The following is a 27399-nucleotide window of genomic DNA, read 5'->3' on the forward strand; positions in this document are numbered from 1 at the left end:
GTGGCAAATACGCCACGAGATCACCGTTATCAGCGACGGGAGAGGGGCCCCCCTCCTGCCGCTCTCCTGCGCCGTCCATTGCTTCCCGGAGCCGTCGGTAGCGGCAGAGGTGATCGAGTCCTTCATGTTGCTGGGTATGGAGATGAGTCCCACCCGTCTCCATACCATAGCAGGGCAGAAGCGATGTCAAAACGTCACTTCCGTCCATACTTCTTAAAGGCACATTTTTCTATTGTCATTTATTTATTTATTTTTTTTTGCATTTAAGTCCAAATATGACATCTGAGGACTTTTTGACCCCAGATCTCATATTTAGGAGGACCTGTCATGCTTTTTTTCTATTACAAGAGATGTTTACATTCCTTATAATAGGAATAAAAGTGACCCAATTTTTTTTTTAAATAGTAAAAAAATAAATAAAATCACGTTAAATAAATACGATTTTTTTTTTAAAGCGCCCTGCCCTGACGAGCTTGTGCGCAGAAGCGAACACATACGTGAGCAGTGCCCGCATATGAAAACGGTGGTCAAACCACACATGTGAGGTATCGTCGCGATCGGTAGAGCGAGAGCAATAATTCTAGCCCTAGATCTCCTCTGTAACGCAAAACATGCAACCTGTAAAAAAATGTCAACGTCGCCTATGGAGATTTTTGAGGGTAAAAGTTTGACACCATTCCACGAGCGGGCGCAATTTTGAAGCGTGGCATATTGGGTATCAATTTTTCCTCGGTGATCTTTCACAATATAAAAAAAATTAAACTCACTTTACTGTTGTCTTTTTTTTTATTCAAAAAACTGATTTTTTTTTCCAAAAAAAAGTGCGCTTGTACGACCGCTGCACAAATACGGTGTGAAAAAAAGTATTGCAATGACCACAATTGTATTCCCTAGGGTGTTCGAAAAAAAACAATATATAATTTTAATTGTAATTTTCTAGCAAAAAAACTGTTTTAAACATGTAAACACCAAAATCTGAAAAGTCCTTAAGTGGTTAAACGTGTGCAAGAAATGATCTGGCAGCAAAAAAATAAAATAAAATCATCTCGTCAAGTAAATTCTGAGCTTTCTTCCCCCACAGACATTATAGTGCACTCCGTGTGTATCAGACACCATCACACTGCGCATGCCCGACCTGTGATCACTGACAATGCTGTTTACATGTTATGATTCATACAGGGGGAATCATGTGACAGTCAGAGCGTCACGTGACGGCCTTATTGTCTGATTAGAGCGTGACCAGACTGGAGCTCAAGCGACGGGCGCGGCAGCCAATCAGAGTCGCGGGTGGGCGGGGATTTGGTTGATAAATCTAAGATCTGCGCTGGGACGGAGGCAGGCTGCGAGGCGGACAGGTGAGTGTACTGCGCCAGTGTGTATGTGTTGGGATTTCACACCTCCTGTTAGAATGCTGAGCATACATGTGCAGATTACCATTGCACAGATTTCCTGCTGTTTGCATGCTAACCCTGAGGTCTGGGGGTGGGTGAGCTTGCTGCAACTTGCAATCTGCTGTGCTAGGCCATACACAATACAACCTGATTGCAAATTGCTTTAGATCTGCCATCAGCTATGTACTATGAGAAAAAGCAGCCGACAGGCACACCCCTACATGACAGCTGTGTATAGAGATCTAAAGCTGACCAAACACTGTGCAATCTGATTGTACAATCTTTACACATCCTTCTCAAGATTTAACAAAATCCATGTGCTATAAGCAATCTGATCAGACAGGGCCTTGTACTATGGAAGATCTATCTAGGTTTGTATGGTGTAGGTCCAGCTTCAGATCTGCCACCAACTATGCAGTACAAGACCCTGATTGGATGGTATGGAGAGGTCCTCTAATTACAGTATAGGTAAATCTAAAGTTGATTGTATAGGGAGCATAAAGTTTGCTAACACATGTTATAATCTTAGATCTGCCACAATCGTCTCTAGATTTACCGGCTGCAGTGTTCAGTGAGGGCCCTTTGCTGTGTATGGCTGATCTAATGGGGTTAAACCCAGTGCTGGCACACAGCGATCGTCTCTGGACACGCCTGTGTCATCATCTGGCTTTTCCGGCACAAGCAATGGGCAGGGCGGGCTCTGATCTATAATCACAGCTATGGACAAGTCTGCAGCCAACCAAACCAGTATCTGCTTGTCTGTTAAACTCTGAGTCTTGGGACTCCCCTCAACATTCCCTCTTGCAGCAGGCGGCCAGGAGAGTGACCAGATCAGTCTAGATTTCCTCCACCTCCTTGTACTGTTGCCCTAAGCAACAGCTCCCCGCTTTGTACTGCTCCCTGTAGGTGCCCCCCACACACACCTACCTAGCATGGCTGGTCCATACTGTTACCCCCATTGCTAACAAAATTTTCTAAGCACCATGTGCCTGTTTTGTGCTGTGTAGGTAACACAAGGGTATGTCTGCATATTTTCTCATCGTATCGTGCTGTAACACAATTTAAGTCCTTTTATGGGATACTAAGCCCTGGTTCACATTGGGGCTACTTCACTTGAAGTAGCAGGTCAGTGCGATTTCAGGTGCTACTTGGTTGACCTCTGTGTGCTGCCTAATACAGATGTCTGTACAAGTTGCATCCAAAAGTGCAGGAACCTTTTTTGAAAATGGTATGGCACTGCATAGTCTTAGTCGCATGGGTTTGAGCGGTTTCATTGCTGACAGTAGGGTGTGACTTGGGAACTGTAAAATCACATGGCCAGTTGCATCGGTGTGAGCAGGGGTTTGGGTTCCTGTCATACTTGTGCGACTTGCGAGACCCAGACATATGAAATGTCATGTATCTGAGTCGTTCTAATTGACACTACAGGTCACTGCGACTTCAGAAAAGTTTCCTGTGCTACTTTCATCTGACTTTGACACGGCTTCAATGCCAGAGTGTAAAAGTCTTATCAAAGTTGTATTGGGCTCCAAAGTTGCACTGAGAATCGCACAACTTTAAAGTCAGGCTAATGTGCAAGGAGCCAAATAAAATTTTAAAGTGTAACACACTTTATGGACAGATGAAGAGGGATAGGCCAGCCATTTTCATCTGTTTTCCATAGAGGACAGCAAGGCTTTGACATATCCACATGGCTATCTCCACGCAGCGAGTGGAGATGGAACTGTCGGCAGGGGATCAGCCGATCGATCACTGCAGAGCAAAGCTTACATGAAACAGCCAATGTGAAAGGACCCTAAGTCCAACGTGCCTTCTGTTGCACAGTATATAATATCAGTCAGTGTTGTGACATCTTCCATAAGGCTCCCATCCACATGATCTCAACCTCATATGACCCCACTGAGTCAATCCCTCAGTAAGCGCCATGTTTGAGCTTGCATAGCTTCAGTGACTTTGCTGCTGTCCTCACACGACCACATTGAGGTCTGCTCTGCCCTAAACACAGCCTCCTGGGAGAAGATTGCACGTTCTATACCCAGAAATGCAAAGTATTAGACGCAGGGTTTGACATAGTAGTGAAGGCACAAGTTGAGTATCTTTTAAAGGCCTGAAAAAGATCCGGGAGTGTCTAACAGATTGTGCCTTCACCATTACTTGGAATTTCCCCGATAAAGCATAATCTAAAAACCGAATCTAAAAACAGAACACGCCACAACATTCTACAAAATGCTTCTTTCATTTTACATTACGATCAAAATGTTTACTGTAGGCAGAGAGGTTAAAGTGCTTGTAAACCCTTACAAACCACTTTGACCTACGGGTAAGCCTAGATTAAGGCTTACTTGTAGGTCCAAGCAAAATCTCCTAAACCTACAGTTCAGGAGATATTTGCAAACACGGGCAACACTGCCTACAGTGGTGCACGGAGCATGCCGCTGCTAACGGTGATATGCTGTTAGTGGTGCCTCCTGTACCCATGCACGGGAGTGATGTCGTCGCTGCAGTGACATCACTTGCTCCTGTGTCAGGTAAGTGACACATAATGGGCTACTATGCAATGCATAGTAGCCCATTATGCTTTTACCTTTGCAGGGAGACAAAGGGGAAGTAACACCCATCAGGGTTTACTTCCTCTTTAAGAGAAGTGAGTTTGCAGGTTTTTCCCCATCATACTTGGGTGGATGCAGCATTGGTCTGATGCTGCATCTGTTAACCGGTGCCTCTTCACTGAGAACTGATTGATCAAACATCACCGATGGCTCTGTTCTCACACCTTCCTGAGCAGAGAGCTGCTGACACTCAGTCACCAGCTCTCTGCTCCATGCTCACTGGAGGGTTGGTTGTTTCAGGCTCTGTGGCTTGCTGGGATGGGTGTTGGTCCAGGCACCTGGTGTATCCAGACTTCGACTTGTCACGGTGCCTTCACTGATTCCGGTCTTTTCAGCAGAGTGTATTTCAGCCCGCTCTCTGCTGAAAATGGTTCACACCAGTGCAGAACAAATTGCACTCCTGTGTCCCATAGGAGAAACCCAGCCAAACTAGCTTAAGCTGGACTTCTCCCCCCCCCTTTTTTTTTTTTTTTTTTTTTCACAGCTCCAAACCACAATTTCTACAGGACACCATATCTCTAATCTTCCTAGCCTAGGACACTGCACCAGGAGGGGCCCTCAGATCATGCAGGGTTTAGGAATAGGCAAAAATACTTCACTTTGCAGCATTAAGGGCAATAACCTTTATTAAAAACAGCCTAAGTACTTGCAAGTAAAAGTAAAAACTGCATATCTCTACAAAACCATGGTAATGTTCACAACCAACAAGATGGCCGACTTCCATGTGCGTTGAGGTCACGGGACCAAGCTTCACTACTGTATTTGTGACATAAGAGGGCGTTTTGCCTTGTTTGGGTGAAGTTGTGCAGGTTTGGTGAGAGCCCTTGGTGGCAACACAGGCAGCTTTCTAAGCTTGCAGGCCTAGGGCAGTCCATGTAGGTGGAAGAAAAGGGATAAAGGTGCCAATCCACAGGTGTCCGGAATAAACTTGCTGCAATCTGTAAGCCACGTTTCCGTGGTCCTTGAGGGTTGGAGTATTGTACCTAAAATTTGGCTGCTGCCACAGTTGCTCTGCATGTTTTTTTTGTGAGCTCCAAAGTTGCTTCATAGCCCATAGAATAACAAACCAAGCAGGTAATGTTTGCTTGTCTACATTTTACTATTGGAGGAGCTCCAGTCTTCCCAAAAGAAAAACTGCTACAAATACTGTAGCTACTGACTTTAATATAGTAAGGACACTTGCTTGTTCAGGGATCCAGTGATGTCCTCACCAAGCCAATTCTTCAGGCGGCTTCGGATGCAGGTGCTGACATTTTGGGTAAGGGAAAGCAGCTGTAGGAGGACCAAACTTCTGTGCAGATCCCTGTCAAAAGTGGGCGTGGGGGGGGGGTGGGGGAGGATGCAAACAGCAGAACTTCCCCTTTTGGGTGAAGTTTGGCTTTAACTTGATGGATGTGCTAGGTGTTTGTAAATGGGTCGTAATGTCTCAGCTACTGGTACTTTTTTTTTTTTTTTTTTTTTTATTTTTTTTTTTTGTGCTGGCTATGTTGCCTCTGGTTGGCTGTGGCCCTTTTTTCAAATGCTTCTCAGACATGAGGTAGCAGTGGATGTTCTACCCAGAGGAGCCAAGTTCTTGAACACTAGCGCAGTGCTCAGGAGCTACTGTACAGTGTTGCTTTGTGGTGTAGATAAATTGTGGCTTCTACAAAAGTATAGTGTCGTATGTGGGTTTTTATTTTTTTATTGTATTTTATGTTCAGAGGACACCTGAATGCCTTGTATAAACGGTGTGTGCTGATACTCCTGCTAGTAATCTACTCGGGGGCCCATAGTGTGGGTGGAGGACTTCCTGTAAGATCCCAGTCTGGGTGTTTACTACACTCCACACCAGCTTCCTGGCTTCACAACACATGCGGATTGTATGTAGAACGTTTGGCTGCAGTCACCTATAAGTAGTGGGGCGGTTGGACCTTTTTGGGATTTTTAGAATGGTCTAATGGCTTGTAAACTAAATTTTAATAACTTTTTTTTTTCTGCTACCTGCAGCATATTCAGGAAGGACTTGGTGGGAGGTGATCTTCCCTCCATGTTCTGGCAGATCGGCATAAATATGGAGTTTTTCCCAGAAAATGCAGCCTTTCTATAAAGACAAATGGTTTGCAGCTCTTGTAGCATTGTCTGCAGATGGTGATGGGCACCTAGTAACTGCTACGAGTGTTAACATGTACATAAAGGCCACTTTAGTAGTTTTGGCATAGTAAGAAAGCTTTTTTTTTTTGGCCATACTTCTAAGGGTCACAGGTGTGCACTTGTGCTCTCCTGTAACCCAAAATCAGTCAACAGCAGGCTAAAGATTGCTGTCAACTGTCAGTCATTGCAGCTGGCTGATTGGCAGCTGGTGCTTGGTCATCCAGTGTGCTGCTGAGAGCCAAAGCAAATTGTGTTCCTACCACCCAGCGCTCCTGTAAGCACGGACAGTCACCGCTCTCCGCTCAGAGCGGAGGGGGGAGAACTGATGGCTCAGCTGTCAAGTGATCACTTGGCTTAGGCTTGGAGCCAGCAAGAGACAATTGCAGCATCAGACCAACTGTAGCCATAAAGGCAAGTATGTTTGGGTTCCCAAATGTTTCCTTTAGGGAAGATTTGGATCCCCTGCTGAGATTTTTATCGCTGTCACGTTAAAGAATTTAGAGAATTCAAAAATTGCTGTCCCTGAGCAAGGACCGAAGAGGAATCTTCAAAAGTGGACAATTAACTTGGTGCAACCCTAGAAATTCTTTTACATCAGCCACTGAAAATGATCAGCTGACAATGGGGTTTTTGGTGTTTTGCTGATGGCGAAAAAGGTGCCAATGGCCACCGAAAAGCACTTTTTTTTTTATTTTTTTTTTTTTTGCAATTTTCATAGGTTAGGCGCCTTTCAGTTGTGCGACCTTGTTGTCCTGTGCCTTGGGACTGCAAAGTTGCATGACGATTCGTACCACTTCAAGTTGCACTAACTTCAAAGTAGTCCCTGTACTACTTTGGTCCGACTTTGATGCGAGTTGTGGTCCATAGACCAAGCTTACACAGGCATTCCTTAATCGCGGCTGGGAAATTGTGGTAAAATCCTGACAGTGCCCTTACTCAGATGCAATACTGCTTTTTTTTTTTTTTTTTTTTTTTTTTTTTAAACTGTCAATTTCTGTTTTCAGCCAAGTATATCCTGTATTTTCAGTTTCGGTCCAGAATTTTTATTTGGTGCACCACCAGTTTCATTATTGCTGTAGTTTATCCAGTCCTCCCTGGAACAGGAAGTGAATAGTACACTTGTAGCAAAAAATCTGGCCAGTTAAAGTACATGCATCTTAAAACTGATGTTTATGTTGCTTTTATAAACTAATACATGTTACTGCTTAGGACTGTATGCTTTCTCAGTAGGAAATATCTGGTGATCCTGAGAGTTCCCCCTCCATTGCCTTCTGACCACACTTGGCATGGAAACAGATTCATCCTAATGTGGTCAGGTGCAACGCCTAATTGGGAGTGTTAGGATGCCATGCAGTTGCACAGTATACCTGCTGCTGACATGCCCCTGCATATGTTCAGTATCAGAGGGTGGGCTTTAATGCCCACACACAGTATAGTATGTTACATACAGTTACATAGGTTGGACTTCTGTCTTTTTTCTACCTCACCTACTATGTGTGTGATTATGTAAGTATTACATTGTATATCCGTGTAGGTTGCAGTCAATCAAAGGCTTATCTAATAGTTTCTTGAAACTGTTAATGCCCCCTGCTTGAGACCACTGCCTGTGGAAGGGAATTGCACATCCTTGCTGCTCTTACAGTAAAGAACCCTCTACGTAGTTTAAGGTTAAACCTCTTCTCTTATGAGTGGCCACAAGTCTTGTTAAACTCCCTTGTCAGTTTTATCCCTATTGTGGGGTCACTAGTATAGTTTGTCTATTAAAATCATATCCCCTTATAAGCGTGTCCATGGGTGTCAGAGCTTTCTGCGCTAAGCGCTCCCCGTATAGTGACCAAGCTGTCAGACGTCTCTGCGTCTACTAGCGATTAGGCACAGCAGGCTGCACAGCTGCAAGCACAGATTTCCTTTTTTTATTTTGTTCTTGCACAATGTCTTTCCTACAACTTCTTCTGTCCTCCATAACTTCCTCCTTTCTGCTCCTACTGCCATTGTTTGCTCTTTGTAGAGACAAGTATTGTAATCTCTCATGCGCTTAACAATCGGTCTAGGTCCCTCCTGGGAACAAAGTTCAGGGAGTGTTATAGAGCACCAACACATCTTTATATGACAGCAGAGGAAGTAATTTTGATTAAACTTTCAATATAAAGCAGAAAAGCAAATATCTGGCATAAAATGGTATATAAAAAACTATTCAGCAGGCCTAAAGTTCTTTGTAAACTATTGTCATAATCCCTCCTAGCCAAAAAAAGTCCATGTCCTGCAAGATAGGAAGGACCTAGATTAACAAGTGTTTTTGGTTATGCTTTTTAGGGCCCTATTGGTATGGAGGTATGACACATTAAGACCACTTTGTGAAATGTCCATTTATGTTTTTAGGGGCCCCTTAAATGCATAGGGTCTCTTATAGAAAAGGTGAACTTAAAGGGGTTGTAAAACCTCGCCCAGTGAAGTGACTGGCCTCAGGTGATGGAGATTAACCACTTCAGCCCCAGAAGAATTTACCCCCTTGACCAGAGCACTGGCACTGCATCGCTTTAACTGACAATTGCGTGGTTGTGCGACGTGGCTCCCAAACAAAATTGACTTTTTTTTTTTTTTTTTTTTTTTTCTCCAAAGCGGCTTCTTTGGTATCTTATTTTATTTATTTTGTGTGCTATAACTCAACAATTTTTTAAAACCTTTACATTTTGCTAACATGACATCCCCCAAAAATAAACTTTTCCTCACTTTAGACCGATGCATATTCTACATATTTTTGGTAAATTGCAATAAGCATTTTGTTTGTGCAGAAGTTATAGCATTTACAAAATAGAGGATGGTTTTATGGCATTTTTATTTTTACTAGTAATGGTGGTTATCAGCGCTTTTATCATGACTGACCTTATCGCGGACACATTGGACATTTTTGGGACCACTGTCATTTATACAGCAATCAGTGCTGTACAAATGCACTGATTCCTGTGTAAAGGACACCGGTATTGAAGGAGTTGAACACTAGGGGGCAGTGTATGGGTTAAGTGTACCCTGGGGGGCTGTGGCTACATGTGACATCACTGATCTCTGCTCCCGATCACAGGGAGCAGAGATCAGTGACACTGTCGCTAGGCAGAACGGGGAGATGCTTGTTTTTATATTGGCATCTTGCCATTCTTCCTTTGAGGCGATCGCAGGTATCCCCGCAGCAATTGAGTCTGCTGGACCTGCTTGGCACGTGCCCACTGGCTGCCTCTTAAAGGGCCACATACAGGTACATTAATTTGCCTGTACAAGCCCTTCTGCCGACTTGTATCAGCACAAGGCGGTTGGGAAGCAGTTAAACAAATCCTCCTGCGTGAGTTGTACTGTTTATTGCAGTCTTTCCTACATCCAGTTAAAGTGTAGAATGTACGCAGAATCTCTTTGCTCTGAGAAGCGGGGGTTGGAGCGCTAGAAGCTGCATCGGGGAGGAGAGCTCTGAGCTGATCGGAGGGAAGACGCACCCCCAGCATACAGGGACAGAGCTGAGGCTGTCAAATCGGCTGGAGCGCCCTCCTGGTCACCACTTTTCTCAGTGTCGGAAAACTTGCCAGAAGTGATTTATACTGATGGCAGAGGAACGAAGCGGCAGAGAAAAATGGCATCCAAGCCTGGGACACTGGCTAAAAATCTGCCGGTTGAACAAACTGTCTGACATTCAGCCCCTGTGTATTCTAGCCTGTCCAACAGAAGCTGGCCAAATGGTTGTCTTGTCAAACGGGCTTGCTGGAAAACCAGAATCCAAGCAGCACCCCGGGGTCTTGTTGAATACTGTTCCCCGTCTGTGTCCGCCCTGTACTGCGCTTGCACAATATGGAGGACAAGGAGATGCCGAAGGTCTCTGAAGATGAATGGTGCCTGCCCACTGAGTCCAGGTTCAAGCCCCACCATCCAAGTGGCCGTAGAATAAAAAATTTCAGAGCAAAGCGTGCCCACGAGGGCCCCTCTTACTAAGTGCTGTTTAACATCATCTACTGTATGTCCACTTGCATGGTGGAGCTTGAACCAGGACTTGGGGCACAAGGTACTATTAAGTGCGCAGGCGCCATTCATCTTCAGACTTTCGGAATCACTTTGTCCTCCGTACTGCGCAAGCGCAGCTCCTGCGCAGTACGGGGCGGACACTATCCGCTGGGGGGGGGGACAGTTCTCGGCAGAGCATCGGCAGTCCCCCCTGTGAGAACACAACAGCTCAATGGGGAGATGACTTTGCAAACCTTGGCTAGTACAGCAAGCTCCTCAAATAACTGGGGCATGAGGTTCTGTAGTAGATCCAATCCTCCTTCACAACATAGTGACAGACCAGGGAGGCATGTCATGCGTAGCTGCATCTTGGCATGTTCATGCTGGCCTAGCAGCAGCCTTTGTACAGTCGCAAACTGATCTGGTTACCTCAGCAACACATTTCAGGTGCAGTTCCCCCTTTGACAGACTCCACAGTGAATCACATGGTGACACAGACATGTACAACCTCTCTTCCAGTCTCACTATGATGTGGAGGATCTGATCTACTGCAGAACCACTGGCCCCGGTTTCTGCTTTTCTCCATAGTGAAACTGTGTAGAAACTTGCTTGTACCCCTTTTGTAAGCTTTCTTGGGCAGTGATGGCAAACGTTGGCACTCCAGATGTGTTGGAACTAAATTTCCCAGATCAACTAAAGTGCATAAGCATGGGAAATGTAATTCCAAAACTGGGGTGCCAAGGTTTACCATCACTTGTCTACTGCATTGGTGCTCAACCTGTGACCCTCCAGCTGTTGAACTAAAAGTCCCATCATGCCTCTGGCTTTAGGAGTCATGCTTGTGCCTGTCAGCCTTGCAACACTTCATGGGACTTGTAGTTCTGCAACAGCTGGAGGGCCACAGGTTTAGCACCCATGATCTAGGGCAGTGATGGTGAACCTTGGCATCCCAGATGTGTTGGAACTACATTTTCCATGGTCATGTGCTCTGCAGTGTAGTTGTGCATCATGGGGAGGGGGCATTTAGTTCCAAAACATCTGGGGGTGCCAGGGTTTGTCATCACTTATCAAGGGTATCAGCAGTTTTGTAAATCCTGGGAGGAAAAATTCATCCTTTAATCTTGTGCTTTTAGGCCACCTGTGACCGAGGCTATGATAGAAGATGGACCCATCAAGGGTCTCATGTCTTCAGCTGTACCTAACTTTTTAAATGCATTTATGACTAGTTTACTAGTAGTGTGGCTGCTCTACTCTTTTAAATCCTGTATTACGAGCTGGATAAGTGCCCATGATTAGTACAGAAAGGGTTGGCCTGCTTGGAGTGTTGTAATCTATGACGGGCAGCAGAATTTGCCTGCTCTGTGCTCTTGTAGTTTCATTTCAGGCAGTGACCCAATACCTGATCATGTGACTACAGCTAGAACAAATGTTCCAGGCGTGTCAGAACAAAGGAGGTAAAGTAGTGTTTACAGGAATAACACTGCACATGTTGCATGCATTTATAATCGCCACAACTATGACTATCAAAGGTGACCTAATCTTCAAGCCTGCAAAATGCGAGTGGAATGATGTGTTTGATATTGAAATCTAAAGTAGAAGAGAAAGTTCATATCTGGTACAAAGGATGAGATTTCACAAGTATGAGAAACAGATAAGTAAGATTATGACCTTGGATCAGCAGATTGTGGTCTGGTTTGTGAACTGATTCAGCGGAGTTGAAGGTGGAAGTATCTAGATACAATGACACCACTTCCTGTGATCTTTGGTGTAGCAGATGTAGTTTTAAGGTTGCTTAACACTAGGCATCAGTGGTTTTTGGTTGACAAAAATGTGTCAGCAGCACGTTTCCAGTGTCAAACTATATTAATTTAAAATATTTTTACCAATGAACCGAAATGAGGGAGGGACGCTTTACTCAGACCACCTATAAATTCAGGGTTTTTCCCCCCCTCCTAGCAACTGTAGTGTGCTTGGTGGCATGGGTTGCAGGCCTCAGAACTTTTCCAGAGGGGAAGCCCTGGCTATAGTGGTTCCTTGTGACCTATGTAGCAAGTCACATTTGCTTGTGCCAAAGCAAACTTTCTGCTACAGAACAGCAGGTAGGATTGCGGATACCGCAGATCAATTTCAGGATGTGAAGAGAACCAATAACTGGACTATATTGGGTAAAGTCTAGAATGGAGACTTGCCTCGGATTGCTGTTTAGCTTGAGTCTGCAACTTCACTTGGTCAGGGGTGATCAGATCTAGATTTATGTGGATGGCCATGTAGCTAAAGCTGAAACGCCAAAATCTCACTTGACATACCTCAAATCACCGCATATTTGACAAACTATTGGCCATTCTCTTGCCTTCTCTCCTTGCTGGGTTCCTCCATTCATGCTCTAATTTGGCAAATGCAATGTTGGGCTGTAGTAAAACCTCACCAGACCCGGTATGATCTCCTTTAGATTTAACAACTTGCATATGTACAGGTGGGTGCTCGCTGTACAATCTCTAACTTTAGGTTTGCGCTAAGACTGTGCAAAGGCAATGAGCATTTTATTGCTAGTGAATTACAAACCTGATGGATCTAACCCTTCCCAAATCTAATGAAGAATTCTTTGATGCCATTTGTGATGCCTCATTTCTGTTCCTGGTGATGAAATGTATAACGAGGAAAATCTCAATGGGGTCAAAGAAAGCTAGAGCTGCACGGTTCTGGCTAAAATGAGAATCGTGTTTTTCTTTTTTCTCTTGGATAGATCACAATTCTCACAGCGTAACATCTTTCACATTAAACAAAATTGGGCTAACTTTACTGTTTTATTAATTGGAGTGTTTTTCCCAACATTGCGTTTGAAAGACCATTGTGCAAATACGGTGACATAAAACATTGCAATCTCCATTTTATTCCCTGGGGCCTCTGCTAAAAAATGTTTGGGGGGGAGCTTTAAACTAGGGGTGCACCAAATGGGTTTTTGGTGCCAAAAATTTAAAATACACTAGGCTGAAACGGATACTGAGAATTAGAAAATTTACTTTTTTTTTTTTTTTTAAGGAGATGGTCAGATTGTGGGGGCATGGTACAGGAGATCAATGCAGAAAGCCTGTGCAAGGGAAGAGAGCTACGACATGGTTGATTAGAGCGCCTGGAACATAACGGCTTTCATTTCAATAGCTGTTCCACACCGTCGTACAAACCCCTTTGTCCAGGCACTTTGATAGACCACCCACCTGGATGGGTGATCTGTCAAAGTTCCGCGGACAAGGGGGAGGGACTGTATATGGTGGCAGGGAACACAGCTATTCAAATGAAAGCTGTTATGTTTCAGTGCTTTAATCAACCAGGTGGCGGTGGCTCTCCTTTCTTCTGCGCTATAGGACACTCCTGTGATGGGCGGCGGAGCCCCGCCCCATTTTCAGCTCCCTTATTGGCCATTTTTCTCTTTTGACAAATTGCTGAAAAGCCAATTTTTCGACCAACGCGTTTTGGCGTCGAAAATTTCGGTGCATCCCTACTATAAACCCTTTTCAACTATTGCATTTTTGTTTGCTTTAGGCTTTTAAAGCAACATTTGGCCTTCATGAAATTGGGCGACCTAATGGTGGATAGGCCCGATGGGGTCTCTGGGCCATGAGGTTGTTTTCCTTGTCCGCATGGCCCCCAAAGGAGTGACTATACTATAGTACAAAATGTATAGGAAGACTTCATCCTCTTTTATGGGAAATTTTATGCCAATAACCCTGACATTCTTCTTTCATAGCTGGGCCCAGTTGTGCAGAAGCACCTGTTACTGACTGTATTTTCTCTCTGCAGAATGGCACCTCCTTGGTATCTCCTGCCCTTGGTGGCCTTAGTTGTCCTTTGTCCCGATGGGTCCAAGTGCAGCGATTCACAGAATGAGGTGAGCGGATTGCGCAACCAAAGCCTACCTTTCCTAATTTTTTTTCCCATTGAGTCGTGTCACACTGATGTATAAATTTTTATTTTTTCTCTCCTCAGGGTGCCATGCATGCTCTTCCCATGATCACTGATGTCTTCTGCACAGAGCAGGAAGGCTGTCCTGAAGAATATTCCTGTGTGAAGACTCCTTTGGATGGGTACGCCTGCTGCCCACTTGCTCAGGTACATATGCTGTACTGTAAGACTGGGCACATCCCAGGGAGCCATTGACCTTTGTTACCAGAGCTATATCATCCAAGGCAACTGAAGCAGCTCTCTGGGGGGGAACGCGTGCAACTACAACATTTATACTTCTAAAGGGGATAATGCAAATAGCCAAAGCTTTGCACCAGCCTGTCCCTTCAGAGGATGCACTTGTAGGTAGCTGTCCAATGGTATACCAATACAGATGGTGCAAATGGGCCTGTTTTTGTCCCTTCTGAAGTCCTTGTTGGTGTTAAAAGCATAGGTCGGTCCAAGCTGCCACCTTGTCGAGGGCCCCATTCAGCCTTAATCTCTCAGCTAGTGCCTGAACTGTAATTTTTGCATAAAAGCCCTCCTTTGTAACTCAGACTACAGGACCACACCGTGTCAGATCCTCTGCTATAGGTATGCTTAGTCTAAAGATTACATGCAATTTGGTCTTTAAGAGGACTTGCCATGACCCATTGTAGTAACCTACTTATGTAACTTACTAGTACCACCTCCCTTGCAGCTGGTCTTTGCTTTCTAGTAGCTTTGGAAGTAAGTTACCTGCTGTGTCCTCTCATTCCAGCTGATGGATCACCATGGTATCCTTCAGCCCTAAGGGAACACATCCCTAACATGGCAGGTAAACTGCAGAGTGCAGTGGCTGTTGCCAATGCAAACATGCCAATATGTTGTGATAAAAAAAAAAACTCAGGACATGCTGCTCCTCAAGATCCCCTGAAGCCATCTTTAGAAGTCAACACTTTGCGTTTCTTGTCCTACTTTTGCATTCACTAGTTCCTCCTGCCAACCTGCTTGACACTACAGAATAAAGTTTTGTATAGTATTGGCAGTAAAAACCACTGAATGTAGAGGGGGAGTTCAGGAGATTCTCAGAAGCATGATTTCTGAGACTTGAGAAACGCCCAAGAGCGAAATTCACCTTTCCCTTTTATAGTAACACCTTTTTATTGGCATTGTTGGGTTTGCCAACTGTCTCTGGATAAAGCCTCCAACACTTGTACCACTGCAAGGGAGACAGAACTTGCAAGTATATTACTAGGCTGTGGTCCACTTTTTTCAAGGTCTTTGAAAAGTACCTAACATCTTGAGGCAGAACTACATCGTTTCCTAACATAAATCTACTTCTAGTTTCTAATGGCACAGTGGTTCTCTAAGTAGAAGTTATGACCACTTCAGTCCCAGTTTCTGACTCTGGGAGGGTAACGTACAAATCAGCTAATCTAAAACTATAATTTTTGTCCACACCCTGCTCTAAAGGGTTAAAGCGTATTGTCCGAGACCATTGTTGGAAGACATGAACCTTAACCTAGGTTCACATCTGTGTTTCTGCTGGCCATGTGTGGGCACCGCAGCCCATTCAATCAGTGGGCTGCCATGCTTGTTCCCCCCCCCCCCCCCGCAGAAAAAGTGCATGCACAGATTTCAAAACGTGGCCCATGGGGACATAGCATGGTCATCTTGAGCATGCAATTTCCTTGCATTTCCTGCACCTCTGCTGCCTTTTTACATGCATGGGGGTTCCATTCAGAATGCATGGCAGCCTATGCATTCTCACAGCAGCATGTTTTCACTGCAGGTGGTTGCAGGAATTCCTGCGACTCCTGTACCCACAAGCTTAGGTGTGAACCAAGCCTTAATGTGACTTGTTTTGCTATATAGCCCCCCCCCCTAATTTAATATAAAGGCAATGAAGAGTAATCCAGTGAGCTATTGCAAGACTGATTTGACACAGGCATGATTCAGAAGATTGGGTTGTAGTTTCACCTGGAATTTCCAAGGATGTCTTTGCTTGCACTAGAGGCTGGAAAGATTAGGTAATGCAATTAAATTGGGAGCGCATTGTGCTAGTGTATGGGTGCTAAACATGTGGCAATGCCTCATGGGACTTTTTAGTTCAACAGCTAGAGAGCAAAGCTGACAGTTGCAAGCATGGCTCTCAAGGCTGAGGTATGATGGAACCTGTAATTCTGCAGCTGGAGGGCCACAGGTTGAGTACATTATTTACTGGCTCAGACTTTGTATTGTGAGAAGTACAACCACTGTATAGCACTGAAGATCAAAGACACTCTAGCCATATGTGGAAACAAGGTTTTATAAACCTTATCGGTGATTGTCATGGGTTTTGAGTATTAAAAAGAAGCTATATTTTTACTTGCTAAGGTGAGAGTTTTGACATGTGCAAATTCTTTCAAATCTTTCCCTGTATCGTTTTAAAGGGTTGAGCACCTATGATGGCCTCAACATTTGTACTTAATTCTGGAAATGTTTAGTCTGTTCAGCCAACTATATCCATATCAACTCTTTAGGGAGCTTCTTGTCATGATGGACATCACTGCTGCCCTTCAGGCACTCATTGTTCTGAAGATGGACATTCCTGCTTGCCAGGTAAGGTCCAGTATTTGCACGTGTCTTGGTGTTTCTGGATTGCATCTTCTGTATTAACACTGCTTTGCTTTGATTTACAGCTAGCAATCAGTCTGCAATAGTCTGTCCTGATGGGGCCTCGGAATGCCCAAGTGGATCCACATGCTGCCAGATGGCTGATCAGAGCTGGGGATGCTGCCCACTGGAAAAGGTGAGCTGGAGGCAAAGTACATATTTCTGTCAGAGTGGGAGAGTTGCAAGGCAATATTGGAGACCCAGGCTGTTTGGCTGCAGGGTGGGGAGTGTGTAGTCTCACCAGGGCCACCATATCTTAGGGTTTAGCGTGGGAATCATGCAAGATGCTTGACATCTTTTCATTAATAATTAGGTCGGTCAGGATGCACTTCACCATGGCAAACAAAATGGGGGTTCTTCCAAGCTCTGGCTATCCCCCCCCCCCCCCCCCCCATTTAGCAGCTATGAACGGGTAGGGTGCAAGCTTTTTGTTATGAGAATAACCCCTGGATCAGGCAGTGCAGCAAAGCAAGTTTGGCATCCTTTTGGGGTAGAACAAGGAAGAGGAGCCCAAACATCCTGCACCAGAACCCTGGTGAGATGGGGGACAGGGCCATTAAACATGTGCAACAACCCCTGAAGCATCTGTCACTAGGTGTTTGAGCTCTCTATTCGGGCAGGAACCTAGTACCCTTGTAGAACTTTTATTTTTTTTATTTTTTTTTATGTAGCTGTGTTGAAGCACTTGGCACTGGAGGGCCAGGCTTTGTTTTGGTCATTTAGCATTAAGACAAATAAAACTTTTCTATAGTGCTGGGGGAACCAGGGAATGCAGTCAGGTTTCCCTTACCTGTTCTGTATTTACTTTTAGGCTACATGCTGCAATGATCATGTTCACTGCTGCCCACAAAACACCCAGTGTGACCTGGTCCATGGCACCTGTGTCTCTACGGATAAGGTGGTTCCCATGTCCAAGAAGGTTCCTGCCAGGATGAAGCTGCAGACTTCTGGTGAGTTGAATATTTGACCTTTTTTAGTATTTTGGTATTCTGCTATAAAATCAAACCTGAACATTAATGTTTGATGGAGACCCCCTTTAAATAAAGTGTACATGTTGTTAAATTGACAGTACTCCTATGCTGCTAATATTTAAAATGTTCATTTTATGTTGCAGAAGGGAGTGGGAGAGTTTTTTTAGATTGATAAACATTGTAAAACTAAGCATGCAAGAAGTGTAAGCCATTGGTTAGCTTGGCCTACCACACTCCTTGTAGAACCAAAACTTTTTTTGGGGGGGTGGGCCCATTTCTTTCCAAAGAGCTTAACCATGTCCCCTAGGTGGACATCACATGACATCCTCAACTTGGAGTGAAGATATATTTGTCTCGGACGGTAATTACATCTGCAGTAAAAACCATCCTAGTGGCTGTCTAGCTGCTGAATTGCTTTTACAGACAGAAGGGGACAACCCTCTCCCTTCTGATTGTAGAACCAGAGATCCCATCCAGCGGCGGCCCCCCCCGAGATGTGATAGACAAGACCTCTGATCTTAAAGACAAAGAGAAAAAAAAAAAAAAGGTTGGTTGGGACTTTAAATGAGGTATACAGGGGCCGTTCACCCCTCCATCCCGGTTCAATATATAAAAAAATAGAAGAACATAGATAGCGGGACTTTTCCATGAAGCACACGGGAGCAATGAAACAGATTAGATAAAAGTAGTTTTTAATTATTCAAATTGTTTATGAAATATTTGTATCAATTGTTTCCATACATTTTACTATATATTATTTTTATATTTTTTGCACATATACAATTCTTAAAAATTATTCCACATTGATTACAATTTCCAACAAGAAGTTGATACTTCTATTACAAGATACAAACAGTAATTGAGACATGATTTAATAGAATAGAATTTATGACTCTACAGATGTCACAGAGGGGCCATAAAAAAACAAAAAAACAAAAAAGTGAAAATAAAAAAGGCACAAATAGCGAAGAACAAATAAAGAAGGAACGGGGATCAGAGGAATTCATACGTATATACACGCGGTTGTTGTTAGCTCTACGCGTTTCAAGGCCTTATAGCCTATCATCAGGAGCAAAACCGTGGTAGGGATCTATAGAAAAAAAAAATATTAAAAGGGAAACGAGTAATGTTTTACTATACCAAATTATTAAAAAGGGCCAACCACGGACAGGGGAAAATACCCCTGAACTTAGTTAGCCCTGTTACTTACATGAGGGTCCTTGCAGTGGTGGCACAGACGGTGAGATCCCCAGACCAACCAAACAATGCCCCGTCCGGGAGCTGAGGGGACGTAGTGCAGCAGGCGGCAACCCAAACCGGACAACACCTCATGTGAATGGAGATGTGTACTAACGATATGATGAGTGAAAAAACCCCTATATTGAAGAGCGAAGTGAAAAAACAAAAAACAAAAATGCTAAAAATAATAAAATAAGAGTGAAAAATTGGGCAGGGTTGAGAAAACAACAGAGGAAGGGGGAAGGTGATCAGTATAGGAAGTGAAGGTAAAAAATAAAAAACACCAGAATGACCGCAATTGAGGGCAGAGTGCCTCTGTGCATCTATGGTGACTGATATGGCCGATGTGATCAGTGCTAAGTGTTTGGTGCGAATGAGGAAGGGGCCCATATAAGCACCGCCGCCACCGCAACCACGCCCCCAACGTCACGCGTCAGACCAATTGGGGGATGGAACAAACCATTCCCCGGTGGGTCAGAAGGTAGTAAACACACTGCCGGTCATGTGGCGTCAAGAGGCCAAACAGCCGGTGTGGCATGCGTGACGTCGACGCGCAGTGAGGAAACCCCCCCACCGGCCCAGCGTCAGAGTAGGGCGGGGGGAGGATCCACAGTGCGCGTCGCAGCTCCCGAATGGAACACACGAGGCAAGGTCCAGCGAGAGACACAGCCAGAACCAACACTGCACACATATCAACTTCTTGTTGGAAATTGTAATCAATGTGGAATAATAATTTTTAAGAATTGTATATGTGCAAAAAATATAAAAATATTAATATATAGTAAAATGTATGGAAACAATTGATACAAATATTTCATAAACAATTCGAATAATTAAAAACTACTTTTATCTAATCTGTTTCATTGCTCCCGTGTGCTTCATGGAAAAGTCCCGCTATCTATGTTCTTCTATTTTTTTTTTTTTTTTTTTTTTTTTTATAAGACCTCTGATCTATTTATAAAGGAGGAGCTGTCATTCCCATTATGGGATGTTTACATCCTTTCTAATGGGAATAAGTGGGTGAGAAATTTTATGTATTTTCCAAGAAATTGTTGCGCAGATACTATGATTTTCAAAATTGCAATCATCACAATTTAGTTCTCTAGGATCTTTACCAAAGGTTGTGTTTTTTGTAGGAGAAATGCCAGCATTGGCCTGGGCTGCAAGTTGACAAAGGTGTACCAAACAATGCTGATAACTGATGGTTCTGTGCTAGATGACTGACTTCACATTTATTTTATTTTTTATATATACCACAGTGCAGGTCCTTCGAACGCCATGCAGAGATGGTTCCTCTTGTCCTGATGGCAGTACATGCTGTGAGCTGGGTGAACATTCATTTGGATGCTGCCCATTGATATCTGTAAGTGCCTATCCCCACTGGTAAAATTCTGCCCAGCTAAGCATGTGCGCTAATGCTTCTGACACTATGGTCATTTCTTGTAGGCTGTCTGCTGTGGAGACCACATACACTGCTGTCCATTAGGGACCACCTGTGACATCGCTCATAAAAAGTGCGTTTCCCCAGATTCTGAGACCCCAATGGTCAAAAAGATCCCAGCTCTGCGGGATGAAGGTAACATGACTTATTTTGAAGGTGCTGTATTCTGAATTTTGTAGAAATCTTTGGTATTTAAATACAGCGAGCATAAGTGCGTATCGTGTTTGGCATCCTCTGCACAGGAAGAATGGCCCAACAATGGCAATCTAGCTTCACTACATTAGTGTTGCTGTTCCCTGGGAACAGGATGAGTTAATCAGGATGTTGCTGCTCTTGCATTGTCCTATCAGCGGTCCCAATCCTGCTGCAGTAATTTTAAATGCCACGGTTCTCACTGCGGGTAACTCTTGGTGCCATGGACACAAGTACTACATAATTTGCTACCCCTTTTCCCTCCCCTGCCTTTGGGTTCTGTAGTGTGCTGCTCCTTCGGTACAGTATTAGGCCTTTATGTGTTTGGTCTTTCATGAAAGATGTATGTATCCACTGCCACCATTTTTATTGTACCTGGTCTCTGCTGTCAAATGTTTGGGTGTTTTTTATGGCAAATAACCTGGTTGTCTCCATGTGTAGTAAACTGATCTGTAGACTGTTAGACATATCAAATTGGGACAGTGCAGTTGGAGGGTCCGAGTCTGAGGTTTGGACTCGGTTTAGGTGTGCTAGAAGTGCTTGAGCACAGACTGTGCATATCTTTGTAGTCTTGAAGTGGTGATTACTAAAGAACTACTTCAATCTTTTTAGAAACTGTGAAATGTGATGATACATCCAGTTGTCCTGGCTCAACTACCTGCTGCCGTTTGGCCTCTGGCGAATGGGGATGCTGTCCATTTTCACAGGTATGTGAATTGAGTAAAAACAGGGCTGCATGTAACATAAATTACCAGGCTATTACTCGGCTACTCTTTAACGTGTATTCTTTCTAGGCTGTTTGCTGCTCTGATAAGATCCATTGCTGTCCCACCGGATATACATGCTCTGGAGGAAGCTGTGTACATGGCCAGGACTCCATGCCTTGGTTCAAGAAGATGCCAGCTCTGAAGGATCAGAGTAAGCATGAAGGGATGTCAGTCCTCTGTCCAGGTTCCTGATGCTGGCACATGGACAGGCTGGGAGTCCCTAGTGGGGAGATGGTGAGGTAGTAGTTGGTGTCTAGGGGGTTGCCCTGATGACCAACCTTTTCATAATTTGGACAGTTATCATTCTTAGGTTAGCTAGTGACACGAGCTGCTTATTAACGTATGCGTACAGGCACTGACAATTGACACCCCTCATTGCCAGCTCTCGGAAAGGGAGGTGGGATAATTGATCCTCATAAACCAAGTTTCTTGCATCTATTGCTATTGAATCATTTAAAATACTGGCACCCCCCCCTTCTAAGCCAAACCAAGTATTAGCACTTCTACAGTGTGCCCACTAATGCAGATTTTTATTTACCCAGGAAACCTAATCTTTCAACTAATCTTGCAGGCGCCGACGTTCCTTGTGATCCAACCACATCATGTCCTGACAAGACCACCTGCTGTCGCCTTCCCTCTGGAGATTGGGGTTGCTGCCCTATTGAAAAGGTATAATGTTGTATACCCCCTCCTCCCATGCCAGATCTCTGCTTTGCTGCTTCTCTTCCTCTGTAATTCAGTTCTCTCCTGAACATAGGCCATCTGCTGCTCTGATCAGTCCCACTGCTGCCCCAGTGGGTGGAGGTGTGGTGAGCAGGCTACCTGTTCTGTGGGCCCGCTTTCTTTTCCACGGCTCAGCAAGACTCTTACCAGTTCACAGATCAAGTGTGACAAGTCTCACAGCTGTCCTCAGGGTACCACATGCTGCCATACAGAGGGTGGAGGCTGGGCCTGCTGCCCCCTGGAAGAGGTGAGATGCTCCCTTGATGCCATTGGTGTAGCATAGGGCAGAAGGTAGCCAGTTTTATTGGCTAGCATGGTTGCTAATGGTAAAGCTGAACTCCATATGGGTATTGGATGAAAATAATGCAGATCTATTTATCAAAGGGGGAAAAAAATATACATACTGGGACAGGGGATGGAAGCTCAAGTAGGTGTGCTGCATGCAAACGTGTCCACAAAATACAGATTGGGAAGCAAAGGGATGACCTCTGTCAGTCTGTGGCTTTTAGTCAATTAAGCAGACTGGGATGGAGAGAGACATTGCTGTATTCCTTGACTCTGGTGGCAACTGGCTGTCCTTTCTGGTAGGAATGACTATTGGGAGTGGGTTTTAAAATCAAAACTTGGCAGTTTGCCTGGAGTTCAGCTTTAACTAGTTGTTGCACCTGTTCTGTTTCTAGAATGGCAGGTTTAATATCTCATATGGCAGTCCCTCAAAGGAGGGGTGAGATGTAATGGCACTCTAAAGCTTTAGATTATAGGAGTATAGTTGGGTGGGTACCAGATGCAGGGCCAATGAGACATCACGTGGCTGTTTTTAAACAGCATGTGGGTTTTTTTTCTAGCCTTTCAAACTGCACAAATGTGCATCAGAGTGGCAACACCCAATGCAACATACAGTAGAACATAGCTTTGCATAACTCTTCAGACTTTCCTCGTCTGAGACTTTCTTCTCTTTCGGCTTTTCTTTTATGCATCCATTAACCTCGACTCGCAGTGGCATGCCAGGGGCATGTTTTGCCCTGTTGCTCAAATATCTGTAAAACCAAATCTGTCTTAACATAAAGGTCTGCTTGTCTTGCATGGGGCTGGGGCAGTTCTTGTTTTACTTGAAGATGCTATAGTCCAGGGTAAAACATTTGGAAGACCCCCCCCCCCCCCCCCCATACAGTTGCAGTGAGCTAGTCACTACTTCCTGGTAACGGGTTCTCCTGCCCTTGGTCATAAAATCTGAGAGGTTCAACCCCCTTCAATTTACCCTTTGGGGGTTAAAGGTTTTTTTATGCATTCTGTGCTTTTAAGTGGTAAAAACCTTTGTGGTCCTTGCTTGTGATTTCCTGAGCCCAATCTTGATCCAGCAATGTGCACAAGAGCAGAGGCTGTCTGCTCCCTTCCTCAATAGCTCAGACAGCAGCAGGAGCCATTGGCTCCCACTGCTTTTAATTGGGCAGTAATGAGGGGGGTGTGGCTGAGTCCTGTTTGTGTCAATACATGCAGACAGCGAGACTCAGATGTGAGCCCACATGAGTGCTCATAAAGCAAGCTGCTTGCTATAGGGTAACTCTGAGGAAGGGAGGAGCCAGAAGCTCTGGCAGGGGACCCAAGGAGAAACAAGGCTGCTCTGTGCAAAACACATTGTGTAGTGGGAATGAGCATTCCTGTTAAGTGTTTCCCAGCATGAGTTTCACATGGTTCTGCGTGTCGTAGGGCAGCCTGTTCACCCGATTGGGCTGCCCTATATGCGTTCACCGCCCCCCCCCCCCCCAAAATCTCCTGCTCCTTTCAGACAAGCTTCACATGAAGGGTATAGATTGCTGCATAACAATCATGGCATTGCATTTTGGGTGCCAGTGATGGAAAATGGCACCAAAATGCACTGTTTTGATTGCCACATGTGTTCGCATTGTGGCAATTCTGCCTGAGGTTTGAAATCGCATAGGGTGAATGGAGACTGATGTAATGCAGAATACCCTTCCTCTATGGTAGGCCACAAAACCAACATGTCACTGAGCCTAAATTAAAACAAAGGCAAACTCCAAAGCAGACAATGAGGATGAGGGCAGTGGTGTTTGTGTGGGTTTTTTGTCTTTTTAAATGGTGCCAAGACGTGCCACTGATCTTTCTGAAAATGCCACTTGTTTAGCTGTCCTAATTGGTTGGATATAGGCACAGTGGAAACCTGAATTTGTTTCAGGTGAGTGACTCAAAATTGTTAGAGCCAACAGCCAGGCACTGCTGCATTTTCAAGAGCTCAGGAATGGTGGTCTCCCATGTTTGCCACCATGACAGGTTTCTTTAAGCTAAAGGTTGGTGTCTTATATTTACTCTGGAATGCAAATTGCTGCTGGCTGGGAACGTGGAACATTGACTGTCTGATTCACTTTTTGATCGCTTTTTCCAGGCTGTGTGCTGCTCAGACCATCTGCATTGCTGTCCCAGTGGATACACTTGTGATGTGACAGCTGAAACCTGCAACAAACCAGTTGATGAGCTAGCTACTCCAGCTACTGCAATTGCCCCAGTGACACCTCTGGATTATGTCTGGTGTGATTCCACACATGTATGTTATGATGGACAGACCTGCTGCGTAGGGCTTGGTGGTATGTGGACATGCTGCCCCTATCCACAGGTGAGCTCTTGGCTGTGACCAGGGTACATTCTAAAGTGAGGCCAGCTGACTGTGTAGGGTTTAGTGATATCTGGCTGTGCTGCCCATATACTCGGGTGAGTCCTCAACTGATCAGGGTGTATTCTGTAGGGTGAAGCATCTAGCTGTGCTCATGCATTGAAACTGGTGAAATTTTATGAACAAACCTTTATTGGAGAAAAAAAAGCCTTAGTTGCATTGCATGGGTGTGCATCTGTCCAGATCTTTTTTTTCCTCTATACCTGTGCCTGTAGCAGTGATGGGGTGTGCACCCCAAGCATGGGCTTGCTTTCAGACACCACTCTAGCTGGTTCACCTGGAATGGCAGGATTGCTTTTAAAACAAGAAGAGTTTCCTAGTGGAAAACCTTTAAGGACCATTCAAAATGCACTTTTAGACTCCAGCGGTTCTAAGATTTTTTATTTTTTACCTAATACAGAATTGAGTTCTGTCCACCATTGCTCTCTCGTAAGGCTTCATTCACACCTGAGCGATCATAATTTGAATTTACGGGACACTTGTGCGATGCCATTACTAATGGCACCCCAATCACAGCACAATATATAGAAACGTGTGCTGTCCTTCAAAAGCCCCTGCTCATTGTTTGGATGACAAGCATTGCAATTGTAGCACAAGTTATCACTGCAAAACCATGCTGCAATTAAAGTACTGGCATCGCATAAGTGTCCTGCAATTTTTCATGCAATTTTGACTTGTGATTCAGCCCACAGTTCAGATTGCTAAGGTGTGAATGAAAGCAAGGATGCAAATCAGTGGAGAAGTTTTGGAGCATGTGTTAACTGCTACCTGTGCCTTCCTGTCATGGTGACAACTGTCCTCTTTAGGAGTTGTAAGGGAACGTCTTGCCAATAAACTTGGACAAAAATAACTGCTTTGGGTGTTTCCTGCTGCACTTGGCTTCCTCCAGTCTGCTCATACAGTATGTCCTATAGTGATGTATGAGCCATCATGGGGAAGGAAATGGCAGCATTTAACACTAGCTGCCAGAAGTGTAAAGCCTGTCCCTTTACAGGGTATTTGACTAAAGGTGACCAACCTATCAATCATGGGAAGAATTTGAAATGGATATTTTGTAGATGGGCAACTCCTATCCTCATATTGATTAGTGATTCCAAATAACTACTGCAGTAGGGAACAAACACAAAAGATGCGCTCACCATCTTTCAAAATAACCGTTCTTTATTATGATGCATTTGAAGGTTTTTACACATGATTACGTAGGTATCGCATTAATGTTACAATTGTACATTTATGGTAACAAGGGACATTACATAGCAAGGCTAATTCTAATCAGGACTCGAAAGAATGCTAAACATGTACTGAAAACATTAGTGCCGTGTGCAATACATATAAAATAGAATACAATTATATAGAGAACCTACAAATTTCCATTACAAAGTCGATGCAGATTGGATTGCAGGTGTGAAGCTGTGAGGTGTAAAACGCATGAAATGAGGCCTCCTGTATGCAGTTAGAGCATCCCTGTCTTTCAACCCAGCAATTCATGGAGATGGAAGCTTGTAAACAAGTGCAAAAACTGTACATTGGGGAAATGCAACTGGAACAATAACTGGTTCCATCCATTTGTATAAATTTTAACATCTGATTTGACAAATCGTACTTTTACCAAGGATGGGGATCCTGTACTTGGAACAAGATGGTTCCACGATTTTCACACCTTATCTGCCTTGACAAAATCCAGGGTGGTCGCTTTTTACTGATTTATCTTTTTATGTATATAAATGTTGGTCTGTTCAACATTACAGAACAATTCCAGTTAAATGTGACTAACCACTACAAGCCATGTCGGCTCTGCAGCTTCACTATTTGGTGTCCCTGACCTGGAGAATGGGAACCAAATGCCTGATCTGTATTGGAGTGTTAATGCTATGAATCTGTGGGGGAGGGATGAGACGTTGGAAAGGGGTTGGGACTAACAGAACAGGAATTTGTTATAACAGGTCCTAAAGATGGCTAGACTGACTTTTTTATTTTTTATTTATTTTTTTGCAGGGTGTGTGCTGCCCAGACAGAGTCCACTGTTGTCCTTATGGCCACGTTTGTCTGAACTCTGGTGCTCAGTGTAGCCGATCTGGAAGTCCTCTATGGGACTTGGGATGGTTAAAGAAGAAGCAACCCACTCTGTGAAAGCACTGCCACTAATTGCACTGATTTCTCCTCTCCATTACAGATGCTGCCAATATTTACAAATCATAAGGTGGAATTTAAAATCACTGGAATAAAATTTTTATATTTAAACCTATAGGTGTTAGTGTTTTTTATTTGTCTATTAATCTAACCGTTTTATAGCAACATAACTCACCCAGTCTACACTGGTTTCAATTGGGATCTGGGTCCTGCTACATATGGCAGCTATTGACATGTCCTAGCAGAGCTGTGTGTGTGCTTCTCCCCCCCCCCCCCCCCAAAGATGGTGGAAAAGGACAAGTTCTCGTTTGGGATCAAAGGAGACCATCCAACATGGTCTCAATGCTGCAGCCACACATTCATTCACAGCTCTAACTACAACCCCCTCAACATCCTTTGTGGCTGTCGGCTTGTAGTTCTCCAATAACTACCACAGTGCTGTAGTAGTTCATTGCTTCTTTCTGTATGGGTACACTGACCTGAAGGTGACCTGCATGGCACCAGCAACCTACTGATCGCTGGTGCAATGCTTTAAAGTCTCCAAAAAAATGGCCATCTTAAAG

At 44.3% G+C, this 27399-nt stretch overlaps 1 protein-coding gene across 2 annotated transcripts; it reads left to right on the top strand.

Moving 5' to 3' along the window:
- The first annotated feature begins 1223 nt into the window (after positions 1-1223).
- On the top strand, positions 1224-26951 carry GRN (granulin precursor). Of its 2 annotated transcripts, XM_077460017.1 has the most exons (14): positions 1224-1355; positions 13910-13997; positions 14096-14218; positions 16555-16633; positions 16714-16823; positions 17499-17637; positions 20157-20260; positions 20344-20473; positions 21143-21237; positions 21325-21448; positions 21869-21966; positions 22055-22267; positions 24422-24649; positions 26702-26951. In XM_077460017.1, exons 2-14 carry the CDS (start codon positions 13911-13913, stop codon positions 26834-26836), a joined length of 1665 nt encoding a protein of 554 aa, XP_077316143.1. In that variant the 5' UTR covers positions 1224-1355; position 13910; the 3' UTR covers positions 26837-26951. The 2 variants fall into 2 exon arrangements, with proteins under 2 accessions (XP_077316143.1, XP_077316145.1); XM_077460019.1 differs by lacking the exon at positions 22055-22267 and having other exon boundaries at positions 1230-1355.
- Positions 26952-27399: the final 448 nt, after the last annotated feature.

This window comes from Lithobates pipiens, unplaced genomic scaffold (genome assembly GCF_037356315.1).
Source record: "Lithobates pipiens isolate NorthernLeopardFrog02 unplaced genomic scaffold, aLitPip1_a1.2 Scaffold_28, whole genome shotgun sequence".
NCBI lineage: Eukaryota > Metazoa > Chordata > Amphibia > Anura > Ranidae > Lithobates > Lithobates pipiens.

Bases quoted from the DNA above. Each gene is read 5' to 3' on its own strand.
- GRN (XM_077460017.1), top strand. From the start codon at position 13,911: ATGGCACCTCCTTGGTATCTCCTGCCCTTGGTGGCCTTAGTTGTCCTT. The intron at 21,238-21,324 runs GTATGTGAATTG...TATTCTTTCTAG, and splicing joins GATGCTGTCCATTTTCACAG to GCTGTTTGCTGCTCTGATAA. The intron at 22,268-24,421 runs GTGAGATGCTCC...CGCTTTTTCCAG, and splicing joins CCTGCTGCCCCCTGGAAGAG to GCTGTGTGCTGCTCAGACCA.